Source organism: Mauremys mutica, chromosome 1 (assembly GCF_020497125.1).
Source record: "Mauremys mutica isolate MM-2020 ecotype Southern chromosome 1, ASM2049712v1, whole genome shotgun sequence".
NCBI lineage: Eukaryota > Metazoa > Chordata > Testudines > Geoemydidae > Mauremys > Mauremys mutica.
Window position 1 is genome coordinate 349,151,798 of NC_059072.1, and position 25,240 is coordinate 349,177,037.

A 25,240-nucleotide genomic window follows, 5' to 3' on the forward strand; every position below is an offset into this window, starting at 1 on the left:
GCTGCGCCATCGATTTTGCCTGTTAAAATCTCCCGGATTGCCTTTAATAGTCACCGGGAGATGGAGACTGATTCCGGGAGATTCCCGGCCAATCCAGGAGGGTCGTCAACCCTATTTGTAACAAAACAAGAAACTGGTACAGATGACTGGGGCTGGCTACTGAAGGGCTCTGTGGGAACTCAGGCGCAGGTTAGGGAAGATGTTAGTGGGGATCCTATAGGAGAAGAGGAGTAACTAGCAGTAGCAGAGGCAACTAAAAGTCCTAATCTAAAGTATTTATATAGGCCCTGTGATAGAATGCTGGGAAACAGCACCTGATGCAGCCCTCTGGTGACTGCAACCACAAGTGGTTGCTCTGGAGTAGCCCTGATTAGGAAGAGCTGTGCCTAATTGGTGGATTGGGATGGGCTGAGGAGAGCCCCAAAGGCTAATTAGCGCATTACTGGCGAGGTAGAGAAGGCACAGGAAGGACATGAGAGAGCAACAGGCTTCTCAGGGAAAGAAGAGATTGCTCAGGGGAAGAGACCCTCTGTCTTTCTCTCTCCTTGGCGGGGTGAGCCTAAGGATTGTACGTTATGATAACTACAGAGCTGCAAAGGTTTGCAAAGGCAGTGGGACAGAACAGTGTAAATACACTGCACAAAGCGTTTCATCAGAAGCAGGTCTCTGAGTGGTTTGTGGCTAGAAAAGAGACAGGAGCAGGACAAGGCCCTGTCACAGTCCCCCGTGCCCTCCCCATCACTGTAATGTCTGACCTCCCAACCTTTGATGTGTTTATCCCCTCAATCCCTCCCCCTCTGTGAGGCAGGGCAGTGCATGTGACAGATCCAGCAATTTCCTGCAGTATCCTTGAAAAACCTCATTGTATTGAGTTTAAATCTCTTTGGAGTCCATTGTATTAAATGCAAAGCTTATGTATTATTGTTAAGATCCCGATTATGTCACAGAGGTCACGGGATCCATGACTTCCATTGACCTCCGTGACATTTTCTGCCCCGGGGCTAGAGCACCCAGCTGCCCCCCACATTGCTCCCAGCTCCCACCCTGGCGGGGGGGCCCTCTGCAGCTGCCCAGCCACAGGGGATGGCAGGGGGACTCCCCAGAGCTCACAGCTGCCATGGCAAGTGAGGGGACCCCACAGCAGCCCTGTGAGCGGTGGGGGACCCCAGAACTCCCACTTGCCGCAGGTGGCGGGGAACCCCCCAGAGCTCCCTGCTGCCGCGGGCAGCGCCCCTCCCCCTCCCACCGAGCTGCTCAGCCGCCTGGAGTTCCCACTCACCACAGTGTAGGTTGACCAGATGAGAGGGAGAAAATACCAGGACACATGGGGGGCGGGTCCCGCTGGCGGAGAAAAAAAAAGCCGAATGCTGCCAGCAGAGCAGCGAGGGGAAAAAAAGCCGAGTGCTGCCAGCGGAACGAAATATAGGGACAAATTGCGTCCCTACCAAAGATCGGTTGGGACGCGGGACAAACACCTAAATTATCGGGACGTCTGGTCACCCTACCACAGTGGCAGGGGGACCCTGGAGCCCCAGCAGCAACAGGTGCTGAGCTGAACCTGCCCCTCCCCATTTTGTCAGGGATATTTTTAGTGAAAGTCAGGGACAGGTCACAGGCTTCTGTGAATTTCTGTTTATTGCCTGTGACCTGTCCATGATTTTTACTAAAAATATCCCGACAAAATCTTAGCCTTAATTATTGTGGGCTGGGATTGCACGTAACTTCTAGTGGGGAGATGGGATGGGAATCCTAGGCCATGTTACGAACTTCAAAGGTCTATACTGAACAATGTGCCAGACAAGGATGGACTTCTGGGACAAACGGTATCAAATTTCCACCTCCAGTCATTCAAAAAACCCAGCCTTTTGAAGCTACACCCTGAGGAGGAGACCACTGTCTGCCAATCATCTGGTCCTGGAATCTGAAGATCAAAGGTACTTGTTCACAACAGCCTTAGCTCTGAACATGTAGCCAGAGAAAACCGCTCGGTGGGCACTCAGTGACTGACTTCTGCCAAAGCCCTTGCTGGAGTTGGGGTGATCTCTGGTAAACTTAAGCTTATTAGCATGTGTGTAGGTTCTTTGAATATTTTCTTTGTAATGCTTTCACCTTAAGAATACATGTGCTTGCTTAAAAAGGGCTGTGTGATAACTTGTAACTGCTAGCAACTGAAGCTGTTCATAGCCTCTGGAGAGAAAGCAAAGCTCCAATGCTGGCTGTTTAGGCAGTCTATCGCAGTATAGGCTGGGAACGGTGCAGGCTGGAAAAAACCTGGCCAGTAGGGACAGAGATGTGGGCCTTTACCTGAGACATGTAATGGCTGAGGAGTCAGTAGCCTAGAGTGGATGTCCTTGCTGGACCACGGAGGGGGGAAATACAGGTGCATTTGCCCTGAAGTGTGACAGTGCTATGATCCTCATTTTACGGATGAGAAACTGAGGCACAGAACGGGTAAGTGATGTGCCCAAGTTCATACAGGAAGCCTGTGGCACAACAGGGAATTGAACAAGGGCTCCCAAGTCCCAGGCTAGCACCATAACCCCTGGACTATCCTTCCTCTCCAATAAAATAAATTGGAAACAGGAAAAGGCTTAAACAAGCCCCTTTAATTAGGTCTGAAATAGGCAAGTTGTTCACTAGCTACTTTGTGTTACTGCACTGTCTTGTTATGGTCTCCCTTGTCAAAGTTATTCCCCCACCCCCGGCCCACTTTCCTTCCTTTTGTTTGTTGCACCTCCTCAGTGCATCTTGTCTTCCACCTATGTCCTTGGGTGGCCCCAATCCACAGTCCATGGGAGTTCATGGAAAGAATCCTATTGATTTCAATGGGGTTTGGATCATACTGTGCATCTGTACAGCACCCAGTGCTTAATCCTATTTGAGGCCCTATAGCTGACACTAATACAAAGGACACACAATCACAATCCTCTTCTCCTTCATACATACGTTGCCTTCATCGTCCACCACCTGGATCTGCCCAGAGTCACAAAGTTTGACCACGGCTCCAATGGGAACGTCGAATTCCCGACCGGTTTTGAGGTCCATCCATACATAATCCCCCTGAAACAAAAGAGAGGAAAAGCATGTTCTCAGTGTAGATGACCAGAAGAACACAGCACTGCAGGGAGGACTAAACATTCCCAGTTAGAGTCATTTCTGGATGTTTTACTTCCAAACATGGGTGTGAGAACAAGCGACCTCCTTTGCAGTCCATACAGTACCCAGCTTCTAGGTAGTGCTTTTCATCAGTAGACCTCAGAGTACTTTACAAAGGAGGGTAAAGTATCATTATCACCATTTTACAGATGTGGAAACTGAGGCACAGGGGGAAGTGACTTGCCAGCAGGCCAAGGCAGAGCTGGGAATAAAGCTCTAGTCTCCTGAGTCCCAGTCCAGTGCTCTATCTAGGTAACACTGTTACCCTTGCCTCATAAGCGGGTAATAAGGCTATTGTGAGGCAACTACGACTTAGCACTACAATGTATGCTACCTATCTCATCCATTTTTGGCAAACTGACCTGCTGCTAATCTTCAGCAGCTCTTCAGCGGCGGGTCCTTCAGTGCTGCCAAAGACGCGGAGCGAGTGAAGGACCTGCCGCCACCACGGAAGACTCGGAGCGCCGCCCAGTGAGTACAAGCGCCACAGCGGGTGGCACCTTTTTTTATGTCAACTCCCCCGCTTTGCCCCAGGCCCCCTGAATCCTCTGGGCGGCCCTGCCTTCCAGCCCTACATTTCTTTGATTCAATGAAACCTACGTCCAGAAATTGACTTAGGCGATGCACTGTACATCAATGGTTCCCAGCCATTTGAAGGTGGAACCTCCACCTTTTGCAACAGATTGCTAGATGGCAGTCCCCCAGGCCTTGGGTCAATTGCTACCATCTCTTCTTTCTTCTTCTCATTTCTTTCAGCCCTTTCTCTCTCTCTCTCTCTTCCTCTTCATCCCTAGGATCTTGTTTTTTTCTGTTCTATTTATGTTTTTCCTTTCTATTGTTAATGAGATTTCATATTTAAACTCCCCCAAGCCACCAGACGGCTACAGGATGTTCAGGCTGGGGATTGTCCATTTGCGGCTCTAGGCGGAACCGCATGCACTCTTGCTCTAAGCAGAGTGGTGTGAATAGCAGGAGTCAGCAAGTTGTTGTTTGCACCTGCTGTCTCTGCCTCCATAGACTGCTACCCTGGGAGCTGCTGCAGCATTAGGGAGGGAAGGCAACGTCTTCGATACGCCACCCAATCCACAGAGCAATAATGCTTTTGAGGTGGGGATCCCAGATCCCGCAGCTTTCTCCCTCCCAATACTTCTCCACTCTGCACCCAACTCTTGCCAACCCCGAGTGTCCCAAAATCATGAGTCAGGCCACAAAAAACCATGAGATTTTTTAAATTAATAAATGTTAGACCCGTCTTCTTGGCCTTCTGGTTTCTGAGCCCTTAGGATGAACTTGCTTCACCCTTTTGCTCTGTTCTCCTCAGCCAGGCAGGCTAGAAGTGTGCTCGTTTCTAAACAAACCTGAGGTTCTCAGGTAATCTCTAGCTTCCAGCAGCCACAGCCTTCAGAGAAACCACAAATATTCCAGGACTTAAGATAAGATGGTGAGAGTTGGCAACACCGGTACCCCTACTGTGCTAGCTTATTGTATTAGCACACAATCAGGCACTGTAATATGCTGCCTTTTGCCTAAATACTGACTGTTAAAGTCATCATTCAGGTCAGTAACGTAAGCAAACTCTAACTATTTCAGGGAGCTTTTTCCTGAGCAATGTTTGAAAATTCTAGGCCAGCTCTGGCAATGGCAACCTTATTGTTTAGTACCATAGCATGGTAGTATCCCTGGATTATACAGCCATATGCATATAGAATGTTGGCAAGTTATAATTAAAATACACTATCTTGTTATTAAATAGTCAACTACTTTAAACTGCTACCCATAGCTACCAAGTTTTGCGCCGCTCCATGAATAGCATTTATGCACATTAATTATTGAGCAAATTTCCTTATTTACATCTGATTTGTATATATATGTATATTTCAGCTTTTTTTAAATGTATGTGTGACGGGTTGGACCCTCCTTCTGGGATACCACCTGATGTGCTGGGGTTTCACTGAGCCTCCCCTACTCAACCAGCCTGGGTTCCCTCTTACTGCTTTGCTGCATTAGACTCTCCGGCCTCTTGCAGCACACACACACACAGGTAGGGCCACACCCCGCTGCAGTCACAGACTGAAGTCAGCTCTGTGTGAGAGGGTTCCCCTAGCACTCACATGCCTCCCGCCACACACTGGGGTACAAACCCAAAGGTTTTATGAAATTCGCCCCCTCCCTCAATGTGGAGGGAGATATGCACAACTTTTTGCCCCTGCCCCGTTAGAAATTACATAAACTGGGTTATATTATAAACAAGAAATAAGTTTATTAACTACAAAAGGTGAATTTTAAGAGAATATAAGAGATAACAGACAGAACAAAGCAGATTACTGACGAAATAAAGCAAAATACGCCAGCAAAGCTCAATATACTTAAGAACAAGTTACAAGATGTAAATTCTCACCCTAAATGCTATTTTAGGCGGGTTGCAAAGTTTCTGTGGTTCAGAGTTCCAGTTATATTCCTTTTCAGACTGGACCCCTGTCTTAGTCTGGACTCCCCCCCTTGCCTTCCCTTCAGGTGGCTTTAGAAGTCTTTCTTCTTGGGCAGACAGGCCATGGAGAGGAGGAGTCCCATTTGCCCTCCTCCCAACTGTTAAATAGGATTTACATAAGGCAGGAATCCTTTGTTTCCCAAACTTGACCCTCCTTCCCATCCAGTGGAAAGTTACAAGAAGTCCCAGGTAATGTTTAGTATCAGGTGACAAGATCACCTGACCTAGTAGTGTCACAGTTACATCCCCGGACGCCTCCAAGAGGGAGAGAGATTAGCATCTTCATGGTTTCGTTGTTCCTTCCTGATGGCTCAGCCAATTTGACGGCCTGTCGTCTGGTGGGTGTCTTCCCACTACACACCCACTTGTAATTGTTACATAGTCCATATTTCTAACTTTAGCTACAGAAATGATCCAGGCATACAAATCGGAGAATCACATTCAGTAAATTATAACCTTTCCAGTGATACAAGACCCATCTTGCACAAAGTATATCTCAGTTATGTCATATTCATACCATAAGCATATTTTCATAAAGAATATGGAGTGAAAAGTTACAGTATGGATTTACAGTTTGTGAAAGGCTTCATCCAAGATTGACAGACCTGGTGATGAAGCCCCGGGGCAAGTTTCCCTACACACGCTGCCCTGTCAGCATGCCACACTCTTGATCTGGGATGGGGACTTCCTCAGTAGGGGGAGCCAGAGCCTGGGGATTGTTGAAAGTTTCCCCCACTCTTCCCCTCCCTTCACCAGTCTTCCCTATTCTGTCATTTTCCAGACCCTGCCCCCTTCTCAGCTCCCCCATTCGGCTCCTCATATCCTTGCTTTGCCTTTTCTATTAGCAGAGGCCCTTCTCCTAGGGCTCTGTGCTGCTCTGGCACCTGCAGGGGCACTAGAGAGAGCAAAGATAGACCGGGCTGTCTACAGAGGAGGCCCCACATCGCCCCCAGTGGCTGAGAGATGCTGCTACAACTCCTGCTCTCAAACCAGCTGGGTGCATGAGGCTCAACTGGGTTGTGCGAATGTGTGACAGAGCCCCCAGATGCATGAGTGTCTTAGCACTGACGATACTGCCTAATACATAAACAGCTCTTTATAGTCTTGTATTTTACAATGCAGTGACACCAACTGGATTGTTACTAAAGACAATTTCGTACATTCAGCCTCTTTGTTACGCAGGGTGAGTAACACTGCAAATGAGTGGATGTAGCCACTCAAATTCAGTGGGCGTCGATGAACGTTCGCTGTGATTCCCTGCAACTTTTTGAAAAGTTAGGCTCAGATTCTCAGCTGGTGTCAATCAGTAAAGCGGTATTGAATTAATAATAATAATAATAATAACAATAATATTTGTTTACTGTTGCAAAGTGCTTTGAGATCCTCTAATGAAAGGTGTTATATGAATCAGTAAACCAATTGATGTCTATGAAGGCATTCCAGGTTATATCAACTGAGGCTCTGGCTGTTACTATTTAAAAACAGAATCTTATAATGTGGCTCAAAATGTCTTCAGAAGTACCTGATACATAAGGAAAATAATTCTATGCTTAGAGAATCAAAAATAGGTACCTTATCTTTAGAACCAATAGAAACATTGGTAGAAGAGGAAAGAAAAAAGATATGGGTAAAGTAAGTGACATATTGTTCAATTATATATTAGTTTAAATTGTATACTTTAGCACTTATAGAGCTTCTTTAAGTGGAGGATCTCAAAGCATTTTACAATAGTTGACAGTATTATCCTCATTTTATAGTTGGTCAAACCAGAATGGACAGAACCCAGGTCTCCTATTCTAAGCCCCTAATTGCCAGAGAATACTCAAAAGTACAATGAAAATTACATTATACCCCCGCCAAAGAAAATATTTTTTACCTTTGTTCTGGTGGTCAGTACTAAGCAGCCGAGTTTCGTGGCCCATTATGTCACCAGACACAAATACATAGCCCAACATCATGAAGTATAGTTTATACTTCTCTTCTGTTGTATGCTACTGTACTACAAGAGCAACAACAAATACATACATGATTTGACTAGCTAACATACTGGATATTAATTTTCTCGAAATGCCCTGTACATACAAATTAAAATTACATTTGTTAATACTGGCCAAAAAGGCAATTGTGATGGCCTGGACTAACTCAGCTAGACCCACCATATGCCTATTTCCTTTTCCCGCTTGGAAAGGGCTTGATGCAAAGTCCACAGAAGTCACTCGGAGTCTTTGCACTGACTTCAGAGGGCTTTGGATCAGGTCCAATAGGAACAAAAACATCAGCACAGGACATTTCATGATGATTGGCTCTGGGCCATTAAATAGCTCAATTAAACTGGTCAACAATCCTCATGAAATATCCTGCATCTTGGCAGTTTGGGGTTAATTCAAGATGTAGGGCGCAGCACCACAGAACCAAGAACACTTTCAATCATTTCATAAATAGCCATATCTGAACCATCCTAGGCATGTTCCAAACCCTCCAGACCCTGCCCCCAGGAGCTCACAATCTCAGGACACAGGCGAAGGGAGGGGGAACAACAGGCAATTTATACACAAGTCAACTCGATTCACTGTAATCAGCACAAAGAAGGAGTTGCAGGTGCAACTGTGCGAGAAGCTGGCACAAGCATTATACAGGATCAAACTGTAATGTGATATAGATTTCAAAGGAGTCTGAAAGCCATTGTCAGTGTTTAGAGCCAGTGGCCCTTATCTTACCGATAAAAGAGTCAGGGGTTTCAAGGCTTGGTTGACATTCCGGAGCAGCGTCCATTTGCCCTGATCCTTCTCGTCAGCATCCACCGCACTGGGGCATTGCTGCATGTTGATGGCTTTTGCCTCTTTAGCATTCTAGAGAGGCTACTGCACTATATGGACCTCTTCCCTGGTTCCTACACATACTCCACTAGCTGGCAAGAAATCTTCAAAGATATCAGCTGGTTTGCTTTACGCCTCCTGTTGCAGAACAATGATCATAAGCACTCACTTCTGCTGCAGGGCACTGTTTGTCTTGAGTCACAGTGTGGTTCTTGGAAAAGATTTTCTCCTAACAGGAGAGTTTCCATAAACAAGCTTAAGGAAAGCTTTAGCTTTTCTCATGGTTCACCACTGGAATATGCTAGAACTATCCCATATTATACTTTGCATTGTGGGAATCTATATACTGAGCAGACAACAGTGTGTTTCTCCTCTTACAGTCCTCCCAGCGTCTCCAGTAATGGGTGATCTTTGGTAGTAGATGAAAAGGAAACTGCAACCAGCAATTCGGACTTGAGGCCTCCTGAAAATGACACTGTAAAATTCAAGGCAAAACTCTTTATTTCACCATGACCTCTTTCCTCTCCCTTCCTTTCTCAGTGAAATAACTTGTCAGCGGTTTGATGTCTGTCAGGTCTGAGACGCTGAATACTCTTGGATACTTATTAATCCACAAGTGTAGTCGTCCCCATGTAACACATGGCTTTTAATTAACCTAATACCTTGCTACTCCAAATTAACCAAGGCGCAGTGGGAACCCAAAACCAAAGGCCATCTGGATTTTCTTTAAACTGATCACCCACAGTAGTTCCATAGCAACTGGATTTTAAATAATTGAGTGGAAGGTGTTCTGAGATGTATTACTTGCATAGCTTTATGGGATAACTCAGGCTAAGCTAGAGATTGAAATTACCTGCAAGTGTGAATAACAACAACATAATTACAGCATGCTTTGCTTTTCTAGGGCCAATCCTGGCCCATGTGAGTAGTCCAGAGAGCTGCTCTCATAAGGACTGTTTGTATGAGTGAGAGTTGCAGGTTTGGATCCCAATTGCACTGCTCATCTGAGGACCCCAACTCACTGCATAACCATGAAATATGGCTGCCTGGGATTAAAGTCCCTAGGGAGCAGAGTGCATTGTATTCCAGCTCCATCTTCATCAGCTCCTGCTACACCTTAGAACACCTCCCCCCAACCTCCAGGTGACCAGTTCAGGATTCCTCCCCCCCACACACACACACCTGGGAAAGCATCAGTTGCCCATTTAAGGCAACGTAAGGTCATTTGCACCGGTTTGTCTAGATGGTTTGTCTAGACAAACCGTCAGTGCAGAGCAAGCTGGAGCGTATATCTACAGCGCACTAGCATGCCACGCACTGCATCCGCATGGGCTCTGCTCCTGTGAACACTTTCACCTACTCTGCTTTGAACTGGGAGCAGGTCAGCACTCACTGAGGAACTTTTAGTGAGCGGCAGCAGGTCCACCTGGACAGTCAGTGCGCGGCAGGCTAGTGCGCTGTAGATTTACATCCCAGCATGCTGCACACTAACTGTTTGTCTAAAGAAGCACGAAGTGACTCTAGCTAGGAGTAGGATCTGGTCCCTAGTCCTTGCTTTGGGGAGATCAGAATCTAATTAGACAGCGAGAGTACAGACCAGACCTGTTATGCAGCGTACAAAGACCCAAGCACAGGGACAAAACCCGACATCCTTACTCAGTGATTATCCTTCCTTAGTCAAAGCTTCCACTGACATCATGATTCCACTGACTTCCCATTCAGCCTGTGGGGCAGAGGAGATTTACACTTACCCCATCTAATACCTGTAATCGGAGCATATCCAGGCAAGTTATGATCATTAACAAATCACCCCTCGCACCATGCCTGTGAAGTAGGTGCTCTTAGATCTATTTTACAGAAGAATAAACTGAGGCATGCAGAAGAAACATGGTTTGTCCAAGATCACACACCGAGTCAGTGGCAAAGTCAGGAATAGACCCCAGGCGTTTTGAACCCAGTCCCTTTGATCTAATCACTAGATCATTCTGTCTCTCCCTTTGGATGAATGTGTAACGGACACAGAAATGTCACCCCTCTCCACATCTTTCCCAATCACCTTCTCACTTGGTCCACTGTAGTTTATGGCAGTGCATTTAGTTCTGAGCTGGGGATGAGCCTTCATGGCTTTTCTTTCTTATCTGTGCTGTGTTGCAGCTTCTCGTTTAAATATAATCTCTGCACTTAGTAACAGCAGAATTTTTCAGAGCTATAAACGCAGGGAATAAGAGGAACCTTTGCATTCTAGTTGAAAGGCTGAGGAGCTGCTCCTCTTCCCTTCTATGCATGTCTACACTCTTTGTCCTTCTGGGGGAAGAGGACTAGCCTGGACTTCTTTGGAGATCATCACACGTCTCAATCAGCCAGAAGCACTTGTAGCTGAGTCATAGGATACACTTCCTTCCCTTAGCAGCAGCCTGAGTGCACTGCCTCTGCGACAAACCCATCCAACTGAGCCTGGAAATTAAGCCCCTATCTCCAGCCTCAAGGTATAGAGCAATACCATGGAGCAATACCATACGGCTCCTCCTAAAGGAACGGGCTACGTGTAGAGTGGGTAATACAGGAATACACTTAGGGGAATAAGGGAACAAAGGGAATGGAGTCAGTCAGCATCGCCACCCGTTTTATATTACAGCTCATTGTGGTAACACAAGACCCACTGACACAGAAATAGATGTGTGTGCGGGACGACCATTGAACACCGCAGATATTATTTATTATCTGTATTTCAGTAGCATCTAGAGGTCCCCGGTGTGGTAGGTGCTGAACATATACATACTGCATACACACCGCAGGAGACAGTATCTGCCCTGAAGAAATGACACCGTACATCAGTGGTGAGCAACCTGCGGCCCGTCAGGGTAATCCGCTGGCGGGCCACAAGACAGTTTGTTTACATTGACCGTCCGCAAGCCCAGCTGCCAGCAGCTCCCAGTGGCTGCGGTTGGCCCTTCCCAGCAAACGGGAGCTGCAGGAAGCAGCGCGGATCACAGGGACGTGCTGGCCACTGCTTCCTGCAGCTCCTATTGGCTGGGAACTGCAAACCGCGGCCACTGGGAGCTGTGGGAGGCTGGGCCTGCGGACGGTCAATGTAAACAAACTGTCTCGCGGCCCGCCAGCGGATTACCCTGACGGGCTTACATGGAGGCCACAGGTTGCTCACCACTGCTCTAAATAGAGTATTACTGCCCCTGTTTCACAGAGAGGAAACAGACACGAAGTGAGTAAGGGTACATCTATACTGCAAAGACCGACCTGCAGCAGCGAGTCTCAGAATCTGGGTGAACTGACTGGGGATAAAAATAGCAGAAGCCCAGGCTCTGAAACCCCACAAGGGGGGATGGTTTCAGAGCCCAGGCTCCAGCCCAAATGTCTATACTGCTGTTTTTATTGATGTGGTGCAAGCCTGGGGCGCTGAGACCTGCTGCCACTTGTTGGTGTTTGTTTTATTTGCAGGGCAGATGTACCCTAAGTGACTTGTCACTGCTCACATAGGGGATCTATTTCAAAGCCGGGAATTGCACCTTGGTCTCCTGAGCCCTAGGCCAGTGCCTTCATCACAAGACCACCTCTGCTCTCTTCCCTGTGTCTCAAAATTACAGCAAAACCTGTACTCAATAATTCCATCCCTAGCCCCTGGAGACTACACAGTGCACTCAAGAGCCCTCACAAAACTTTCTTGCCTACTCTGGGGTGGAGGGTACAGCCATCGCTATGGGAAACAGCCCAAGCTCAGTGTGTTTTGTGCATGGGACCTATGCAGGCTTGCATGGGTGGAATCCTCTCCCCTGAGCCAGAGCCAACTCAGGGAGCAGCCACTATGGCAGTGTCACGGAGTGTGGGGGAGACAAGGCCCTGCACCCCCGGCTTCCTGCGATTCACCATGACGTCCAAAACAGGTCTTGCCGGTACAGACAACAGGACCCCCTTTAGTTAGGTCCATCTGGGGGCCACAGGGAGGCCACAGCCCCATTGGGAAGCCCAAGCCCCATTGGGGTGCCCCTCTCCATTTCCCAGCCGGCTCCAAACTGAAACTCCCTCCAGCCTCTCACTCAGCCTCCCCTCGGCTCCTCCCCCAGCCTTTGTGTCCTTTGTCCAGTTTCCTGGGCAGAGGTGTCACCTGGCCTCCAACCCCCTTCCTGGGTTCTCATGTTACGTGCTCAGGTATCCTCCCTTCCCCAGTGCAGACAGTCCCAGCAAAACTCCCCTGCCACCTTCCCAGGTCAATACTCCCCACTCAGTATTCAAAGAACACATCAAGCACATTCCCACTTCGTCACAGGCAGACTGTAGTAGTGACCGCAGCCCCTACAGAGGTTTTGTGCAGTAGTTCACCAATCCATTTGCAATATGCCCACCCTGTTCCCAGTTCACCCTTCCGCCCGTTCACCCCACATCTTGCCTATGCACTGCAGCACAGACAGCCTCTTTCGCTTGCAGGTTACAGGCGGTCCCTGCTGTGTAGCCTTTTCATGGTTTCCTCTCACCCCTGCAGTGGAAGCACGGTAGGGCTGCTGCTTTAATCGGACCTCCCACATTCTCATAAGGGGCGATGAGAGAGGAGGGCGGGCCTGGCATTCAGTCCAGGTATCAGGCACATTCAATTGGTGCCACTGCACCAAGACCATACAGGCATTTTTCAGACAAGTGAGCAAATACCTTTGGTGTTAACATATGTGTGTGTGTGTGTCACATTCACCCTAGGGAGAGGGCCTAGGTCCCTGTTTAATTTTGATGTGTAGGCCAGGGTATAAACTCAGGGTCATATAATCCCCAGGGTGCAGAGTGGAGGCCCATCGAGGTCAGTGGGTCTCTGCAGAGATCGGGGGAGCATACAGCCTGCATGCAACTATTAAAAGGTCAGATTTACAAAGGCAACTAGAGATGCAGATTGGCACCCAGTGAGATTCAGAAAAGTGCCTAAGCAGATTAAGTGCCTAGTTCCCACTGTAATTCTCCCAGTGGGAGTTAGGCACCTAACCTACTTAGGCACTTCTGTAAACGCCACCAGGCGCCTATCTGCTATGTTTAGCTGTTTATTATTTGTTCCAGGCCTTGCTGCTGCAGTGAACAGTGAGAACACCTGTCCCCTTCAGGCCACTGCTCTTCCTGTCCTTTATTTCTCTTCCTTCCCCATCCTCCTTTCTCTGTTTCTCTCCCTCTTCCTGCTCTGTCCTTTTCTCTGCATTTCCTTCCTTGCAACAACGCCCAGAGGGCTGCACTCCCAGCCCCTTCCCCAGGCCATCCACTAGAATGGACACCCACATGCCATTTAAAATTAATACTCCAGTCAGAGCAACAGCAAGGCCAGGGGGAGGGATAGCTCAGTGGTTTGAGCATTGGCCTGCTAAACCCAGGGTTATGAGCTCAATCCTTGAGAGGGCCGCTTAGGGATCTGCAGCAAAAATCAGTACTTGGTTCTGCTAGTGAAGGCAGGGAGCTGGACTCAATGACATTTCAAGGTCCCTTCCAGCTCTAGGAGATTGGTATGCCTCCTATTATATTATAGGGTTGTTCACCACTCTGAGTCATTGTCTCAGGCTATCTGCAGACTCAGGTAGGTGTCACTGCATCAGTTACAGTCAGTTAGTGTCTGGAAGGTTCTTGCCATGCAGGCTAGATTTCTGACACTCCTGATGAAGACAATAACATTCCTGAAAATATTTTTTTAAAGCATTATTGCAACTGGGGGGGTGGATGCAAATGTTTTACATGTATCCTCTTGGCTTCAGCCCAGCAACAGGATAGGCGGTTAATGTTGAAAGCTACAATTTAAATCTTCAGTTCTGAATGTGCAGTCCGTGCAATGGGCTTTCAGATCTTGTTGCCATCTGAAGACACCAGCCACTTTAGGTGCTGCTGTCAACACACAATCACACATTGGCATTTTGCTAGAATTCACTGCAGCATATACAGTCCATGCACGTAGGCCACAGACATACTTACTATCTAAGGGCTGGTCTCCACTACAAAACAGCTTAATTAAGTTGCTCAGGACTCTGAAAAATGTCAGACCCTGTGTGATGTAATTAAGTCGAGCTAAGCCCCAGCGTAGACACCCCTAGGTTGATGGAAGAATTCTTGTGTCAAACTACCTACCACCTCTCAGATGGAAGAAGGCCTTTCACCACTGTAGGAAACATCTCCCCTACGGTGCTACAGCAGTGCAGCTGCAGCCCCGCCGTGTTTCTAGCATAGACATACCCTGCATCACACGCATGGCTAGAGAGCTAGGGTCAGAACCCTGGTCCTTCATTTCCCAAACCAAAGGTCTTTACTGCCTGTCCAAAAGCAGAACTGGTCGTGGAAGCATGTTCCTCATGTGCCCTATGGGAACATGGCAAGGGAAACATGAACAATGGAAAACATAACACAGACAGATCAAGCCCATGGCAATGTTAGTCACAGAGCAGATTGCTATTCAAACCCCTGCTTACACATAGATACAGCATCATTCACCCCTTAGACCACTGGAGAGGCATAAAATGCATATATCATTGGACTTGCATCACCGCTACTAAATGCGGCTAAGGTCCAATTCTCCTCATTTACACTAGTATATGTCCATTGACTTTAACTGAGTTACTCCTGATTTACCCATGAGAGGAAAATCAGGACTGCGTATCACTATTCTATATGTCCATCTTTAGCTGCACCACTGCTATTAATCCATGGGAAGTGGGGCGGGGGCTTGACAAGATGGCACCCTATGCCAAGGAATTGCACGTTAATAATCAGTGACCTCAATAGAGAGCTAACACCAAAAGAATTCTGCTGGTCCCATTTCATGAATAAATGAGATTCTCTTCCTGATTTCTGATGGCATAACAGACACCAGCTGTAAGCCAAGGTACTGTGCTACGGGCAAGTGCTGTCAGAAACAGAGGGATGGTGGCGAAGGGACCTTTAAATAATTCAATAATCAATGCACTGTTAGTTCATCCTGTAACTTTGATACCTGAGCAATTGCTGAAAGTGGAAAGCAAAAAGTCATGCACAAGCCTAGAGATTTCCCCCTTGGTGTTGCTGACTTTGTATGCTAGCCGTACAGAAGTATGCTGCGACTGATCAGTTAATTCACCCACAACTACTATTTGGTGGAGAGCAGAATTACTGAACGATTGAATCCTGGAAAGCCCCATGTCTTTATAAGCAGATTAAGCAGGTTTCCCAGTGGCATCTCCAACCAAGGCAACCATGATGCACAAGTATGTTCATTAAGTCCAGCACAAAGAACATAACAAAAGAACATAAGAATGGCCGTACTGGGTCAGACCAAAGGTCCCCTAACAGGTTATGATCAAGTGATCTCTCATAAGAACATAAGAATGGCCATACTGGGTCAGACCAAAGGTCCATCTAGCCCAGTATCCTGTCTACCGACAGTGGCCAATGCCAGGTGCTCCAGAGGGAGTGGACCTAACAGGCAATGATCAAGTGATCTCTCTCCTGCCATCCATCTCCATCCTCTGACAAACAGAGGCTAGGGACACCATTCCTTACCCCATCCTGGCTAATAGCCATTTATGGACTTAACCACCATGAATTTATCCAGTTCCCTTTTAAACGCTGTTATAGTCCTTCCCTTCACAACCTCCGCAGGCAAGGAGTTCCACAAGTTGACTGTGCGCTGTGTGAAGAAGAACTTCCTTTTATTTGTTTTAAACCTGCTGCCTATTCATTTCATTTGGTGATTCCTAGTTCTTGTATTATGGGAATAAGTAAATAACTTTTCCTTATCTACTTTCTCCACATCGCTCATGGTTTTATATACCTCTATCATATCCCCCTTAGTCTCCTCTTTTCCAAGCTGAAAAGTCCTAGCCTCTCTAATCTCTCCTCATGGGACCCATTCCAAACCCCTAATCATTTTAGTTGCCCTTCTCTGAACCTTTTCTAGTGCCAGTACATCTTTTTTGAGACGAGGAGACCACATCTGTACACAGTATTCGAGATGTGGGTGTACCATCGATTTATATAAGGGCAATAATATAGTCTCCTTCTTATTCTCTATCCCCTTTTTAATGATTCCTAAGATCCTGTTTGCTTTTTTGACCGCCTCTGCACACTGTGTGGACATCTTCAGAGAACTATCCACGATGACTCCAAGATCTTTTTCCTGATTTGTTGTAGCTAAATTAGCCCCCATCATATTGTAGGTATAGTTGGGGTTATTTTTTCCAATGTGCATTACTTTACGTTTATCCACATTAAATTTCATTTGCCATTTTGTTGCCCAATCACTTAGTTTTGTGAGATCTTTTTGAAGTTCTTCACAGTCTGCTTTGGTCTTAACTATCTTGAACAGTTTAGTATCATCTGCAAACTTTGCCACCTCACTTTTTACCCCTTTCTCCAGATCATTTATGAATAAGTAGAATAGGATTGGTCCTAGGACTGACCCTTGGGGAACACCGCTAGTTACCCCTCTCCATTCTGAGAATTTACCATTAATTTCTACCCTTTGTTCCCTGTCTTTTAACCAGTTCTCAATCCATGAAAGGACCTTCCCTTTTATCCCATGACAACTTAATTTACGTAAGAGCCTTTGGTGAGGGACCTTGTCAAAGGCTTTCTGGAAATCTAAGTACACTATGTCCACTGGACACCGAATTTTGACCAACCGCTTAGGTCAGAAAGGGGTAACATTAGGTTTAATCTGATTTTCTCTCTCTGTAGGCCATTTGAATCTCATTGTTCTGAGGTGAAGTCTGACAACTTTGTGACCCTTTCTGAGATCTGGAGAAAACCGTACCAACCCTGAAGCATTTAGTTGGGCTCTCTCCCTACGATGTGCCACCACACAGACAATGGCTATGGTTTATGGCAGAGAAGTTCCGTGGACCATAGCTGGTTGGAAAACAGTGAGCTTTCTTTAGGAAAAAAACATCTCTGAAATTTTGAAAAATGCCACCCAGTTCTGTAAGACTGGTGGGGAAGAAAAAAAGCAACAACAAAAATTGAAAGTTTTTCACAGAAAATTTGAAAAACATTTCTCCCGACTCTCCAAGCGCTGATAGTAATAGTGAACTAAAAGATGACCTGTCCCTTTTCTAGTCTACACACAGGGCCGGTGCAACCATTTAGGTGACCTAGGCGGTCGCTTAGGGCACTAGGATTTGGGGGGTGCCATTTTCTTTGGCAGCAACCACAGCGGCTGGATCTTCGGCCGCCCCGGTTGCCACCGGCATTTAGGCGGAGGGAGCTGGGGCAGGGGAGTGCGGGGAGGGCTGCCTGCAGCAAGTGGGGAGTGGGGGTGGCACTCAGGGGAACTCCCTGCCCCAGTTCACCCCTGCCCCGCCTCCTCCCCGAACATGCCGTGGCTGCTTCACTTCTCCCGCCTCCCAGGCTTGCGGCGCCAAATGAGCAGGGGTGAGCTGTGTCACTACTCCCGCCTCCCAGGTTTGCGGTGCCAATCAGCTTAGGCGCCGCAAGCCTGGGAGGCGGGAGAAGTGAAGCAGCGATGGCGTGCTCATGCGCAGAGCAGGGGGGAGCTGGGGCGGGGAGCTGCCGCAAGGGGGGTGCCTCAGGGCGGGAGCGCAGGGGTGGGAGGGTTCAAGGTGGAAGTTTTGCCTAGGGCGCGAAACATCCTTGCACCGGCCCAGTCTACACACTATATAGAGCCTCAGCATATTTTCATCACCACAGGATCTTAGTGTCTTTCAGTAGTGCCCTAAGCAACATGACTTCACAATGTATCATGTGTAATTCATTCTCTCTCCCATTCCTCTCCCTGGGGCAGAATTGTATTGGTAAGGTTTGGGTTGTGGAGATTTTTTTTTTTTAAGTGTCCATGCTGCTCTGTGTTAGGTTAGAGAAGGCAGGTTGAAGAAGTGCATCTTGCACTTGGAGGGGAAGGTGATGAGATTAGGGTTGCCAACCCTCCCGGTTTTGCTGGGAGTCTCCCGAAATCGGGTTCCATCTCGAGGAGGCTACTGAAGCCAAACCAGGAGATTTTAGGCCGCTAAAAGTCCGGCAGCGCAGCAGGGCTAAGGCAGGCTCCCTGCCTGCCCTGGCCCCGTGCTGCTCCCGGAAGAGGCCGGCACGTCCCTGCGGCTTCGGGGGGGAAGGGGGAGGGGGGCAGGGGGTCTCTGCACACTGCCCCTGCCCCAAGCACCAACTCCGCAGCTCCCATTGGCCGGGAACTGTGCCCAATGGGAGCTGAAGGGGTGGTGCCTGTAGGCAGGGGCAGCACGTGGAGCTCCCTGCACCTCCCCAGGCCGCAGATACTTACCGGCCTCTTCCGTGAGTGGCGTGGGTGCCTTCGCCCTGCTGCGACGCCCGAGGTAAGCACCACCAGGCAGGAGCCTGCTCCCCTCACTCCCTCCTGTACCCCAACCCCCTGCCCCAGCCCTGAGCCCCCTCCCCACACCCAAACTCCCTCCCAGAGCCTGCACCCCTCACCCCCTCCCACACCCCAATCCCCTGCTCCAACCCTGAGCCCCCTCCTGCACCCCAACTCCCTGCTCCAGTCTGGAGCCCCTCCCGCACCCCAACCCCCTGCCCCTACCCAGTGAAAGTGAGTGGGGGTGGGGGAGAGCGAGCTACAGAGGGAGGGGGATGGAGTGAGTGGGGCAGAGCCTGGGAGAAGGGGCGGGGCAGGGGGCAGGGGACAGGGCAAGGGTGTTTAGGTTTGCGTGTTTAGACAACTGGCAACCTAGATGAGATTTGTGATGGTCCTAAGTTTTCATGAGAGTTCGTTCCATAGCCTCAGACTGGCCCTTGAGACAGCTCTGACTCCTTCACACCCACCCTATCCAGCAACGCTAACTTTATTCCTTATCTTTCTCGTTGTACTAACAAACCCATCAGGCTGGACAGAAGCAACACACAGTGTCTTTGCTCATACATGTTCGTAAGGATATGAGAGTATCAAAAATCAAGCCCAAATTTCTACCTCAGGCTGACAAACAGGCCTGTATACTAACAAGTTATACTGGTTTAGAACATAAAAATGGCCATACTGGGTCAGACCAAAGGTCCATCTAGCCCAGTGTTCTGTCTTCCGACAGTGGCCAGTGCCAGGTGCTTCAGAGGGAATCAACAGAACTCAGCAATTTATCGAGTGATCCATTCCCCGTTGGCTAATTCCAGCTTCTAGCACTCAGATGTTTAGGGACACCCAGAACATGGGGTTACGTTCCTGACCATCTTGGCTAATAGCCAGTAATGGACCTAATGTCCGTGAACTTATCTAATTATTTTTGAAGGTATAAAGGTATCTTATATCAGTAAGCTATAAGCACATTTTTACTGGTATAACTATGTCCACAGTACAGGGAGTTGTATCACTTTAACCTACACCGATACAGTTAAAGCAGAACAACTTATATGTGTAGACAAGGCCTAAAATACAAAAAACAGAACTGTCTTCTCTATCACATTCTCTTTACTTATACACTGATGTATTGTCATGGTTACTGCTGAGTGTGGGAGGGGAAAACTCTCACAGACAGGCAAAAGATCAGATTACAGCTCAGCAATTAACATGTCTGCAGGGTTAGTGATGTCACTGCTTCCCAAACATGAAGCTACATGGCCTGCTGAGACCAAAATGGTGTGTCCAAAAGGAAAATGCCATGAGGAATAAAAGAAGAAAGGGCTTAAAAAAATTATTAGGAACACTTAAAATCACAGTGCTGCTAACGCTTGCGATATTATTGTAAGTCGCACGATATTTGGCATTTTCTTAAAGCGCCAACAGTGGGAATTCAAGAGGTTACAGGAGAATCTTAGCTGTAAGTTTCTAGCCCTCACAGATGAGAAGAGCTTGAAAAGATGAAGTGTGTGTGCACCGTTAGGATTCAGAAACCAGAAGACAAATAAACAGAACGCAAAATGTATTTTTTTTTAAATACCATGATTTTTGCCTCATGATTGTTAAACTGTTAGTGCTGGTAATGCATGCTAACTTATGAGAACTGTGAGAAAAAATCCAAAAGGTCTTCAAAATAGAAGAAAAAAGCAAAGAGAATTAAGAATTAAGCTCCCAATTAAGAGCTTTTTGCCAGTTGCCGGAACTGTGCCATGGAAGCCCCCTCTCGCATCTTGCTTGGATAATCTCACCGAATTATTTGCCGTTCACCCCCTGGAGGCAGGGGATGGAAAACTGCCAATGAGTTCTATGATCTATTCCGCAATCGAATACCAGCAGCACCCTCTGTTGTATATATTTAAAATTACAGAATGCAATAATAAGTCCAAGATACTGTTTCTTGGAGATTTCTCATTGGACTTTAATTTAGCTCTCAAAGTAATGGTGCCTTAAAGAAAAGAGTGAAGGAGAAATTAGCATGAATTTAATCCCAAATGTTCACATTATCATAATCTGGCAGAAAGGTTTTGACAGAATGTAGGGAATTCAAAAAAGAGCAAAGGGACAGGAGATGGGGACTTACAAGGAAAGATTGAAAGAATACAATAGATAGGCCAGCTAGCTAATGGCCACAGGGGGTGGAGAGGACATACAAGGAAGTGGAATTGTTTAGAGTGGTGCAAGAGGGTATAGAGAGGAGTAATGACTGTTATTTGTATTACACTAGCACCTAGAGGTCCCAACCAAGATGGGCGCCTCCGTGTACAGGATATATACATACACAAAGGAGGAGACAGTCCCTGCCCCAAAGAGCTTACAAATTAAGGCTGATTTTCAAATAACTAGTGGTTTCAGGTGCACCAATTTTCAGAAATTGCTAAGCACCCAACCACTGAAAATTGGGCTTTTGAAGGAGACTTAAATTGCACACCTAAAAACTGAGACCCTCCCAACATCACTAGCTATGTTTGAAAATCTTGACCTAAATAGGCAAGATAGTTTTCTTGGCTGGGACTCATTGCCACAGGACAAGCATTTGGTAGGAATCTAAAAAGGATTGGATATTCATCTGACTATCATAAAGAGTTATACTAGCTAGAAGAAAAACCTGTAAGAGGCATAAGCCCTCATGGCCTCAGGACAGAAGCTAACTGCTAGCTGTTTCGCTATTTCCCCATGGGTATTTAACTTGTAGCTGCCATTACGTGGGTTTTATACGGTCTTCTAAAGGATCGGGTAGTGGTCACTGTTGGAGACAGGATATCAGACCAGGTGGACAATGGATCTAACCTGGTACAGCAATTCCTGTGTTGCTATGTAAACGCTTTAGGGCGCAGACTCTCTTTTTGCTGGAGGACTGCCGATGCAAGCATGGTATCAGATACAGATACTCATTACAAATACACGTCTTGGTCTGTTTCCATAAGGAATTTGCTGATAGTTCTCAGCACACAATAGACCAGAAGCAGGTAAACATGGTTAAATGCCTCCCTCACTTCCTCACTGGACGCGAGCATTGTACAACTGTACATGTCTAGTTACATTCAACAACCTGCTTGCCTGGCCCGGACTCTAGCCATTTTACAGGCTTGCCGTGCAATAAAACGCCTTTGCAGAGTGACTGGCAGATCATGAAATTGCAGCATGTGACCTTCAGAGTCGTTTGCCAGCGATGGCTCTGGCAATTAAATGAATTGGCCCATCCTCAGAGAAGCACATAAATCGTTCACATTCCATCCCCTCTGGCTGCAGGAAAGGCTCCTGAGCAGAGATATGCAAAACGCTGGCTGGATTCTGTCCCTGCTGAAGTCAATGGGAGTCTAGCCATTGACTTCAGTGGATGCAGCGTTTGGCTCTCTCCACTTTTGCGCAAAAAAGCAAATATTCTTTTCCTCAAGACCCAGCCCAAGTGATGGTGGGGGAAGGGAGGCAAGGATCATCTGCCCTACGGTGACCAGATAGCAAGTGTGAAAAATCAGGACAGGGAGTGGGAGGTAACAGGAGCCTATATAAGAAAAAGACCCCAAAATCGGGACTGTCCCTATAAAATCGGGATATCTGGTCACCCTACTCTGCCCCCAGGCTGAAGAACAGGAGTGGAGCACGAGTCCAATGGAACATTGGGAGTAGCCTCTGCAGACCTGCCATCCTCTTTCTGCAGGCAGAAGAAATAGCAGATCTGCATAGGAAAGGATTTCACAGTCCCTTCTCCCACCCCATCTTACCCAGACGCCTCCCTCCTCAACAGCAGGAAGGGATCCCTTTGTGGACCTGAACTCTATGTACACAAGAGGTCACAAACCCAGGTTTTGAGCCAGGTCCCACTGAAGTCAATGTCTCCCATCAGGCTGACTTCTCATCTTGCTTTCTTCTGAGCAGCAGTTGCCAGGGCAAAGAAGACTCATATCAACAACAGAGGAAGAGGCAGGATATGCCCCAAATATCTCATTGTCAGGTTTGTTAAATAAAAACCCAAACTTGTAAGGGGGCCCCCTATCGTAATGGCCCAGAACACTAACCCGATTTGCAGCAGTTACTATCAGGGCTGGCCTTACCATGAGGTGAACTGAGGCAGCCGCCTCAGGTGCCAAACTGGGGGAGCGAGGGGCACCACTAGGGCCCAGAGTGTAGAAAATTGTGTCTGCTGCTGGTGCATCTGTATTCTCTCTGCTCTAGATGCACAGAGATGGTGGAGTGCTGTGCTGGAGGAAGGAGGGCACAAGAGACATTACAGGCAGGCAGGAGAAAAGGTGAGAGGGAATAACAGAAAGCAGCAGGAGTTGCAGGGAGAGAGAGAAGGAGGAGCCTGGACTGGTTAAACACCAGCTTCTCAGGGAGCTTCCTGTTTCCTGCTGCTTCCCTGAACCCACTTGAGGAGAACAGGCAGTCAACTGAAGTAGTAGGAGCCAGTTAGGCCTTTAAGATGCTGATATCTTCCCTCACTCAGGCCCTGCTACCAGCCTGCTTATTTGTCCTCTTCAACTGAGTGTTGAGAGCCACTATAGCTGGCACAAAACAGCAGTCATGAGTGAAAGAAGAAAACGCCCCTTTGGGGCAGCATTCAGAAAAAGAAAAAGTAAAGGAAGCTTTTCTATCCAAGCAGGAAGGAGCTCTGCTGAGATACATAGACACAAATGTTCACAGTGAGCCTTCCGGCCCCAGTGAGGATGTGAGTGGTGAGGAGGTGCCTGATCTTCCAGTTAGTCAGAGTGCAGGTGACCTGGCAACTACTGCAGCATCCATATCTCCATCTCAAATGGATGTAACCATGCACATTCCTGAAGAAAAGTGTAGATCAGAGAAGAGTGTGGTGGAGGTGCAAGAAACAGCTGCTGCTGAGTTTAGTTCCTGAAGTCTAGATGATCCAGGACTGTGGACCCACTTGAGCAGTAGCCTGAGGGACTTCCTTGTACTGCATGGGCCACAGCAAGTGAAAAACTTCATGCTCCCCAAAGACAATGAAAATAGAAGTTTCCATCTAACACATTACTGGCGTGAAATCCCCAATGGTGGCAAAGTGGAGAGGCCATGGTTTATGTACTCAAAACCCCAGAATGCTGCATACTGTTTTTGTTGCAAACTCTTCCAGTCTAATGTTCCAGCCACATTGGGTTCTACAGGAACAAAGGACTGGAAAAATCTGGCTAGAAATCTGGCATGCCATGAGAAGGCAGCAAATCACCAGAGAGTATTCCATAGGTGGAAAGAGCTTGAGATGAGACTAAGGTTAAAGGCCACCATAGATGATCAGCATCAAGAGAAGATTGCTTCAGAGTCTCTTTACTAGCAAAATGTTCTGAAAAGGCTCATTGCCATTGTGAGAATGCTTGCTACCCAAAACCTAGCACTGCACGGCACTTCAGATCAGCTGTATGTGCCAAACAATGGAAACTTCCTTAAGATTGTGGAGCTGATGGCTGAGTTTGATGCTGTACTCCAGGATCATCTAAGAAGAGTCACCACCCAAGAAATGTACACACACCACTACCTTGGAAAAACAATTCAAAAGGAGACCATACAACTATACAACTGGCATCATACAACTGGCAACAAAAGTCAAACAAGATTGTGGCAGATCTGAAGTCAGCAAGATATTACTCTGTTATTCTGGACTGCACACCTGACATCAGCCATATGGAACAAATGACTCTAATGGTGCGTTTTGTAACAACAACAGAACCTAGTGAAAATGTCTCTGCAGTGGTGATTGTCAGAGAGCATTTTCTAGATTTTATTGACATTGATGATACTACAGGAGCTGGTATGACAAATGTGCTTCTTAAAAAGCAGGAAGATACAGGAATTGCGATAGCTGACATGAGAGGTCAGGGCTACGATAATGGTGCCAACATGAGAGGAAAGAACAGAGGAGTGCAGACACGGATCTAAGAGTTAAACCCTCGAGCTTTTTTTGTCCCATGCAGTTCTCATTCATTGAACTTGGTGGTCAGTGATGCAGCATCAGCTTCTACTGAGGCTGCTGAATTTTTTACTGTAATTCAAAGCATCTATGTATTTTTCTCTGCATCAACCCATTGATGGCAAATTTTGAAGCAACATCTGGGAACATCCTCTCTGACACTGAAACCACTGAGTGCCACATGATGGGAAAGTTGAGTGGAAGCGATAAAGCCTATCAAACACTGAATTGGAAAGATAGATGATGCCATAGTTGCCATTATGGAGGATAATGCTATGACAGGAACTGTTCGTGGGAGAACAGTGGCAGAGGGAAATGGAATCACCAGAAACATACATCACTTCAAATTTCTCTGTGCGGCTTAGTGTTGTGGCATGACATACTGTTTGAAATAAATGTTGTCAGCAAGAGACTCCAAGTTGTTGACCTTGATATATCTGGACCAATGAAACAACTGGACAAAGTAAAGTCATACCTACAGTCTTACTGGTCAGATGAGGGATTTCAAAATGTTCTGAAAAGTGCACAGAAGTTGGCAGAGGAAC

General features: G+C 47.2%; 1 protein-coding gene across 1 annotated transcript in view; it reads right to left on the reverse strand.

The window, feature by feature from the left end:
• MYO7A (myosin VIIA) overlaps positions 1-25,240 on the reverse strand; it is a 157,317-nt gene that overhangs the window by 105,962 nt on the left and 26,115 nt on the right. Inside the window, exon 3 of the mRNA XM_045021244.1 lies at positions 2,947-3,060. Coding sequence (XP_044877179.1) covers positions 2,947-3,060 — 114 coding nt within the window. The remainder of the gene's footprint in view (positions 1-2,946; positions 3,061-25,240) is intronic.